This window comes from Photinus pyralis, unplaced genomic scaffold (genome assembly GCF_008802855.1).
Source record: "Photinus pyralis isolate 1611_PpyrPB1 unplaced genomic scaffold, Ppyr1.3 Ppyr1.4_LG5, whole genome shotgun sequence".
In the NCBI taxonomy this organism is placed as follows: domain Eukaryota; kingdom Metazoa; phylum Arthropoda; class Insecta; order Coleoptera; family Lampyridae; genus Photinus; species Photinus pyralis.
In genome coordinates, this window is record NW_022170596.1 from 1,783,797 (window position 1) to 1,792,588 (window position 8,792).

The 8,792-nt window shown below is 36.8% G+C and overlaps 1 protein-coding gene across 3 annotated transcripts; it reads right to left on the reverse strand.

Moving 5' to 3' along the window:
* Positions 1–3,496: 3,496 nt before the first annotated feature.
* LOC116172024 (inter-alpha-trypsin inhibitor heavy chain H4-like) lies at positions 3,497–8,143 on the reverse strand. 3 transcript variants are annotated; one of them, XM_031489112.1, is made up of 10 exons: positions 7,990–8,143; positions 7,020–7,122; positions 6,716–6,967; positions 5,895–6,665; positions 5,596–5,841; positions 4,952–5,549; positions 4,721–4,909; positions 3,875–3,976; positions 3,663–3,822; positions 3,497–3,606 (listed from the first exon to the last, which is right to left on the reverse strand). In XM_031489112.1, the coding sequence occupies exons 2-10, from the start codon at positions 7,119–7,121 to the stop codon at positions 3,579–3,581; spliced, it is 2,448 nt and encodes an 815-aa protein (XP_031344972.1). In that variant the 5' UTR covers position 7,122; positions 7,990–8,143; the 3' UTR covers positions 3,497–3,578. The 3 variants fall into 3 exon arrangements, with proteins under 3 accessions (XP_031344972.1, XP_031344971.1, XP_031344973.1); XM_031489111.1 differs by having other exon boundaries at positions 7,020–7,182; positions 7,990–8,006; XM_031489113.1 differs by lacking the exon at positions 7,990–8,143 and having other exon boundaries at positions 4,727–4,909; positions 7,020–7,271.
* Positions 8,144–8,792: the final 649 nt, after the last annotated feature.

The window sequence follows — 8,792 nt, forward strand, 5'->3', positions numbered from 1 at the left end:
GGAATGAGTCTAACTGTAAAAGGTCTTACCGTTGCCGAAGAATCTTAATTTTCACAGTGAAACAACTAACTGAGTATAAACTTCATTTAAGGAAGGTTTAATTTATATTCTAATTATCCCACCATAATTACTAAAAGTATGCACGCAAGCTTGATTACAAGAAATGAATAGTGTAATCGGTTATCAATTTAAATGTAATTACCCAACAAAATCTTGGAATGAAATAAATTTAGCCAAACCTACAGTGAATGTTATTGAAAAGCGACTTATCTATACCAGTCAGTTTATTTATAAAACTGTTTATAGAAGACGACACATGTTTGATATTGATAATATAATTAGTACGAATTAATGAATTTTTGCTTAACGTTTACGTACTTTTCAGTAAATTTTGGAAACCGTGCGTACTTACTACTTAGGTTCTTGTATTCTGGTTTTCCCTTCGGATCAATGCTTTACGATAAAATTAGCATCTTTTATAATACATACTTTTTGAACAAGGTTCATTTTCCTGGACTCTGAAAATTCTCCATCTCTTAACGTCCAGAATGATGTATACCTCGCATTTGGGAATTTTTCATAGACAAATTACCTTTTTATTGTCTATGGGGATTATGTAACTGCGAGGTATGCAAAATGTCAACATTCATTCTTATCGATGCTTAGTGAACTATAACACAATGCATTCTGTTTCTTTACACTATGCTTAAATATGAGTTTTGAAGACAATTTTTTGTGTCATTTAGCAGTAGCAACAAATTCATTCATACCTATTTTGTGCTAATTTTGGAGACATAAATGATACCGAATCAATGTTCTGGAATTCCCAATAATAACAATTTTGTTTGGGTGATTTCAGTGTAATGTGTAATGTATTTTTTTAAATGCTTTGTGTACAGAAGAACATTAAAGTTGACAACTGCATATTTTTTTCAAAAATTGTAATGCTACGCTAGTTTAATTTGTTCAATATGATTGCAACAAACGGATCTAATGAATTTGCTAGTGAATAGATACTTCTACTCGATTAGAATTAGTTGCTGTTAACAGATACAGTCTTCTAACATTTGAAAATGAAGGAATGAACAGTATAGAAGATTCAAAAATGTTTAGATCAACCAAATGGAACATTTTTAAGGCAACTAAAACAAAGATTCGTGTACCTATTCATCTGTTAAAACTAGAATCATTTTTTGCGTTTATTGGGAACGGTTTGACCTATTGTTTGAAATGTGTACACCTCCTATCACCATATAATCAGTACCTACACGTATTTTCTAGTACTAAAATTAACGTGAATGTGAAATAGACACGACACGTATTTTATTTCAACGTATTCAGGAGGCGACGCTGGTCCATCCGAATAAGATTACATAAAAATGGAGCGAAATTTGGACCCATTCAAGACACTTTACCGTGTTTTTCCATCGTTCATTTTTTATACCTTCATTTTAGACAAACTGGTAGCACTTACTTCATCATACATCTCTTAAATTTTACATTTTGTTTTTTTTTATAATCGTGTCATTTTAATCCTGCAATTGTGTCTTGTTTGTCTCTTATATGTAGGTATAGTGTCGTATATTATTTATGTTAAATTTATATACAAACCCTGACAAGTGTAAAGACTGTACGGTCTCTCAGCACAATAAATCAATCAATCAATCAATCAATCATACAGTATAATCGAAGGTATTTGCTGGAAACAATGAATATTGCATTTTTGTGTAAGAATTCTTACAGTGTGTGTTTTATTTACTATCTGATACCTCTAACGCCCATTTTGGAGGTATACCATTGCCGTAATATTAACATCAGTGCATACTTATTACACAAAGGGATCAAATATTTTTACTATTGCATAAAGATTTATGCTTTGTAATACTTTAACTTGAACCGAGTACAAAAATATCACTTTTGGAATCCCTTGTTAAAATTGTTTTGATTGGCTTCAGCAATAGGGAGGTCTCATACTTCTGTTTTACTTATAATTCGGAAGGCTTAATTACTCACTAACACGTGGCACAAGTAAAAAAATTGGAAAAATTAATTAGCGGAGTAATGGGCAAAATCATTTCGTGATTAGAAGATTTGAAAGAGGCTACCTCGGGACTAGGCTAGCGTTGTGACTTCAGCTGCACTCTAAACTCAGGCAAGTTCTGGATTTTTATTTTTATTTCTTTAAAAATGCACCGATTTTGATGAAATTTTTATGAGACGTTCTCTAAGCATCGATTTTGGAAAAATGACTTCTGGAAAGCGTTGCCGTCGAGATGCTCGTCGAGACCGTTCGATGCAGAGTGTCGAAGTTGAATCCGGCGACCTCGAGATTTGGTTCCAAAAGATTGTTCATAAATGGTTTGCGGTTTGCGAAAGTTTCGAAATAGTATAAGTAGGTACCTACTGTGTATTGTTGCGAGGATTATTTTGATGTGAGCTTCTATTTCATTTTATTGAATATTGAAGTAGGTATATGGGAACATTTTTCAGTTAACCGAGGATGTGGAAAATTACATTTGAGCAAAGTAAATGCCAGACTGGAGCCATATATAGTGCCGCGTTTATTTTCTTGTCAAGCCGATAAGAAGTTCACTGCAATTAATTTTGTAGACATAAATAACACCTAATCAATATTAGCTGGTTCAATTATAAATAAAAACAGATTTTCTAGATCTGACTCTATAATGCTCTAGAAGCTTTTCTTTTCCTATATAAGCGAATTTAATGGTGTTTGGTAGAATTAAGTTCCAAACTCGATGCCGAGAGTGATAAATAGCGAAATTTGTGCCTGTGTTATAAAATTGAGTACCTACAAGTGATAAATAATAAATTAATTGTTCTAAATCAATCTATTTAAGAACCGTTATAAATTCGTACATACATGAATCGGGTAATTAAATGTACGTTACGTCATTCACCCCCAAGGGAATTCGCGAGCTAATTGTAAACTACTCTTTCATTATATTCTAGAAACAATCAATCATGAGCTATATATTTTAAAAATCCTACTTCATTTCTCCTCTCTATCCGGTTTACGAGATCAACCCTTACGGCAAAATTTTGAAATGGCACTCGCTCTCAATAAAAGCGAGAATTTTGATTGATCCAATGTTGTGTTAAACCTGCAAGAGAGAGACAGAGAGGACGAAGGAGAACCGTAAAATACCGGTCCTTTGGCATTAATAACGGTACCGGTATCGGTTCCCGTTGATAAATGCAATCGGTTCCGGTTCTTTTCAGTTCTACACCAACTCCTGGCCCGTTTAATAATGACTATTTTCATTTATAAGTACGAAAATAAATCTCGCACTAGCATTAAAAAATAAAGTCCTCAATTTATCACATTATTTTTACCAACAAAAGATCTTCAAACTTTGCCAGAGAAAATGTATTTTAAAAACTACGCAACCACATCTCTACAATCAACAACTTTATCAATGAGGTATCGAAGAGATTGAAAGACGTTTCTTTCATAACGCCAATTAAAACCGTTAAATAGATTTAAACTTTAATGAATAAAAAATATATAAAACAGTAGAGCTTATATTTTTTTTTCTTCAGGAAACATGCCGAACACTTTACGTGGGGCAGCAAACACCAGCAAACCTGAAATAAAGACGAATTAGCAAAACTGGATAATATTGGATATTATGAACTCGTACTCGTTTTTCAAGACACAGAAGTGATCATAGAAATCAGTCACCGTTGGAAGTACTGCTTGATGGCAATTGTGAAGTAACTTGCACTGTCCAGGTTGGTTATTGGTTGCTTTTGGACATGCTACATAGGGAATGGTTTCATTGAGTCCCAACTTGTACGACCCTAAATTTGAAGATTAGTAAATTTGTGTTTAACTGATTAATGAGCTACTAACCTATAGGTGTCTTTACCATCCCGTCCTGAAGAATGTTGGCCAGCCAGGAGAAAGTTTGTAGCAGACTGCTTAACAGCACCTCGGAGGGATCCAGGGAGGGAGCTAAAGATTCTGTTAATATTAGATGTGCTGTGTGCACAGCTGGGATGATTACTCAAAAAAAGTAATCGAATACATTTATACATTTTATACATTTAATTACAGTAATTGATTAGGTACTTCAGAAAATTGGTATTCAATTACTGATTACAATTGTAATCGTTTACTTTAGCATTGTAAGTACAATGACTTTTATTTTTTAATTTAGGTAGATCTTACACGTATCCATATTGTTTAAAGTTCGTTGGATTGCATTGTTATTTTAAAGATGTTTCGATAAAACCAGATATTCCATAAGCAAGTTAAAGATCTATAGTAACCGAGCACTTGGAAGTACAATTTGGAATATAATATGTAGGTATACATGCTTCACCGAATTTTTACTAAAGATGGGCGAAATTGCAAAGTAGTTCATCCACCAATAGAATCAAAACAAATAAGTACAACAAACGCAGAGGTAGATAACCAAATTGCTCCATTGTAATCATTGTTACCTTAGTATTCGTGATTACTTTTGTATTCATATGATTGCCATATGATTACTAATTACGATTAGGTACTATTGAGAAAAGCAATTAAATTACAATACTAATTACAGTAGGTACTTAGTTACTGATTACGGATTACACAGAAAGTAATTAAATACTGTAATTAATTACAATTGTAATCGATTACTTCCTAGCTCTGGCTGTGGGAGTGAACTGTTAATAAATTCTTTGTGAACAATGAAAGAAAAATGTTTCTTACACGGACCAATTGAAATTGGTTCAGGAAGTGCAAGTGGCAGCGTGTCGTGACGATAGCCGGGTGGTCCTGGCCGTCCTGCTGACATCCCATAATGAGAACCAAAACCTGGTGGTCCTGCTATGCCTGGTAGACCAGGTAGTCCTATTGGTACTCCTGCTTGCATACCGTAATGCGCAGTGCCTCCAAAACCTACTAGAAATGTTAAGCAAAAAAGAGAAGTATAAGACTCACCTGAGAACGTTGGCCGGCGTTTAGCTTCCTCCGCGTCTACAGCTTGGGTGTCATTCGGTTTTACGACAACTAACGAGCTGACCGGTGTCACAAAGTTGTATTTCAGTGCCAAATCTAACGCCTCCATTTTCAATTGATTTTCATCTCCTTCTGTAGCTTCTTTCTTCTCCAGTAATTGCCTGATGCTCAAATACGCCCAAATTCGTTCCATGTAAGACGTCGTCGTTGTAGTTACAATGGGTTTGAGAGTAATTGGCCCCCGTATCCCCAAGCCTTCAATAGTCGGCATCGGGAATCGGGCAGTACAGATACCTGCAACTACAATTTCTGAACCCCCAAAGTATATTGGGAATACAGTTTTGGTAACGTTTGTTGCTGTGGTGGACTCATATTTGAATTTGACGTCGGATAACAATGGAGACGAAACTAATCTGTAAAAATCTTCAAGCTGTAAAGAGGCGTCGCCGGCTTCGTAAATGCGTTTTGAAAATCCTGAATTGCGAGAGGATAATTTTTGTAAAAACTCCCTATCTGCACCGTCACCAAAGGATAAAGCGAAAATCGGCGCCCTTCTAGCTTCCGAGTTAAATTCGGTGATCTACAAAAACCACAGTTTTAATGGTTTCTGCTTAGAATTATGATACCTTGGTAGTTAAATCGTTCGGGCTGGCATCTGTAGGTTCTCCATCGGTCAAAAATATTATTATTGGTTGACGTTTGACATCGTTAGCTTCGTCTTGCCTCTTTCTCTCCAATTCCACTAACCGTAAAGCAACTTGTAGGCCACCGTACATGGCCGTAGTGCCATCGGCGTTCATACTGGAAACTGCTAACTTTGCTTTACTAATGATTTCGGCATTAACCGGAAAGGCATCTGGGAACGTTGCATTCTGAAATTAATTATACTATAATAATTGATACTAAACATATCCTAGAAGTTTACATCTAACGTCACAAGTGTGTTCACATCATGATCGTAATACATTCTGTGCGAACGAGGGTACCAAGTACTTTTTTCTGGATTATTCAAATCCCACACCTTTGTGTTACTGCTAAATTCTACTAAACTTATCAGGTCAGTTTCGTGCAATTGATCGACAATGCTATGCATCGCTTGAATGAGCTGCTGTATCTTTTGACCCCACATGCTGCCACTTGTGTCTAATACAAAAACTACGTGTTTTGGTAGAGGCTCCAAGTCCTTAGGTGCAAAAAAGTGGACAAAGTATCCATCTTGAATCAGAACTTCACCTCCACTCGGATCCCTTTCAACGTCGTATTGCACTACAAACTGCCCAGACAGACCTTCTTCCTCTTTCGTTCCAAATACATGCGCCAGCTCCTTTTGCCGTTCCACATTTGGACTAAACGTCACCACGGCTGCGGTATCATTGACGATTTCTATGTCTGCTCTGGGATCCAGTTCCGGTTTGTCCGTACCAATTTCGTTTCCGGAACGTAGAGGCGGTGCTTTTAAGTCTGTTATTTTTCTGCTTTCAGCAATTACGACTTCAACACTAAGATCTTTGACAGCTTGACCAGGATGGATGTTAATAATCTGCTCGTAACGGCTGTCTTTTCGACCCAAAAGCTGTTCGTATGTCAAGTAAAAGACGGCTTTCGACTCCGGCTCGATATTTACAGATACCACGAACCTGTTCGAATCACGTGCACTCACCGCCACATGTGCTGCACCTGCTCCGCTTGCTACTGCCTAAGTGGAATACTTTTGTTAAAAAAACGCTACCATGTTGGAAGATTTACCTGTTCATAGACGCGCTTAGCTTCCTCCTTCTCTTTAACATACGCCGTGTAATTTTTGCCATCGATTTCCATAACAAATCCCGAAATGTACGCAGCTTCCGGCAGCACAACGGAAAATACCGCCTCCTGAGGTTTATCGACGGAATTTCTAACTCTACTTGTAACTGTTGTGTGAGCAAAACGGTTGCGAATATTAGACGTGATTCGCATTTGGTATATCTCTGGAATGGAGGTGGTTGGGGTGCCTTTGCCCTAAAATTCGTTGCTATGTATGTTTCATACCGAGATCCTTTCGTTTGCTTACCTCTTTATCGTGTTTTTCAGTACTCACAACCAAGGCTCCATTTACTGCGGCAGCTAAATATGCCACCAAAATCAAAAACGCTTTTGCTGTGGGAGGCTCCATCCTGATATGGGGAGATAAACCAACGTCAGAAAACCAATGGAAGTAAGAGTTTTCCGATTTACTACGGTTATTTTTTTGGAGGTGAATATCTAATTATACCAAGTCAAACTTTTTTTTTAAAAACGTCTTAAGGTTTTTGAAATTATGAACCAAACGGCTGAAGATGCATATGGGCATAAAGTGGAGTGGGGTAGTTGAAGCATTTGCTAACATCGACAAAGCCGAATGGCTATTGAGTGTCTATTGGAAAGTTTAAGACCTACAATTAAGGGGTTTACCAATAGGGACGATAGGATTTTAAACGTTTAAGGCGGCTATGTTGGATGCCAAACATTTGACATATGCTGTCAGTTGTCATCGGTAAGGCTTGCCATTTCATCATGAACAAGTTCACGTTGCCTCAACGCTTGGAAATTATCCAACAACATGCCACACAGCGAACGCTACAATGGACTTATTGCGTCAACAGTTTGGTGAATCGTTGATTTCTCAAAATGACCCCCACAATTGGCCGCCAAGATCATGCGATTTAACACCATTGGACTTCTTTTTGTGGGGCTATGTGAAGTCAAAGGTTTATGCGAATAAACCCAAGACTCTTGACGAGCTCGAGGCCAACATTCGAGCGACCATAGCTGCCATTCCACCCGATATGATCCACCGAGTCATCGAAAATTGGTCCGATCGGATGAGCCAGTGCAAAAAGAGCCGCGGTGGCCATTTGAACGATATTTTGTTTAAATCATAAATGGCATGAAATACAGCATCTAATAAAACCAATCAAACCTAAATTTGACCAAATTGACTGTGTTTTATTTCAATTTAAAATCCTATCGCTCTTATTGGTAAACCCGTTACATGCGCTTACCTCTTAGTTTTCACAACTTTGTATTTTATATATAACAAAGCCTTATTTATTATAATTTCCCCACCATACCGACATATAAAGTACGCAACTAGGTTAATGAGAAATCTTGTATCTATGCATTTGATTTTCGTGGTACTGTGTGACCTTTTATCGGTCTAAAATTATCGTAGGTTAATACTAATGAAATGATTGAAGTTTCCAAAAAAAGGCGCTGTGACGCAATACGATAATTTGTTCAATAATAAAAGTTATTTACAAACATATTTGCGGGGGTATTCATTTACTGAAAGCGACTGAAATTTTGGAAGAGGTTTTGAAGAAATGCAAATCTTCGTGCTCAGGCTAATTGGCTACACTTATTATATTAGAATTGATATTGCTAACTGAATCGGGTCAATAGGTATGGCTATGAAATAAAAAAATTAAAAAAATCAACCTCAATGCCAACCTCCATTTGCTAACTTGACACCACTGAAGGGGTAAACAGCACGTCCTCAAAAGCAATTAGCGCTTTGGCGCGCACGTATAATTAATTGAATTCACAACTGCCTTGTTTTCCAGGTTGCTATGGATATATGGTTTCCGTAGCAACTTTCCACAGAGAAGTAGGATGACTCTAAAACAATAAAAATAAATTTGTTAGGTACATGCTACGTTATAAGTTGTGATTTAATATGTACTTTACCTTTATGTTAATAAACTTACTCACCGTCAGAACTTTGTCTATTCAGCGTAACAGAATTTCCAAAACGGGGTTGGTGAGCTCCATTTTGAATTATAAAGGTTCAAAAGTGGTGTTGGCC

Coding starts and splice junctions, on each gene's coding strand:
- LOC116172024 (XM_031489112.1), bottom strand. CDS start 7,121: ATGGAGCCTCCCACAGCAAAAGCGTTTTTGATTTTGGTGGCATATTTA. Junction 6,968..7,019: donor CTGAAAAACACGATAAAGAG/GTAAGCAAACGA, acceptor AACGAATTTTAG/GGCAAAGGCACCCCAACCAC. Junction 5,550..5,595: donor CGAACGATTTAACTACCAAG/GTATCATAATTC, acceptor TGGTTTTTGTAG/ATCACCGAATTTAACTCGGA.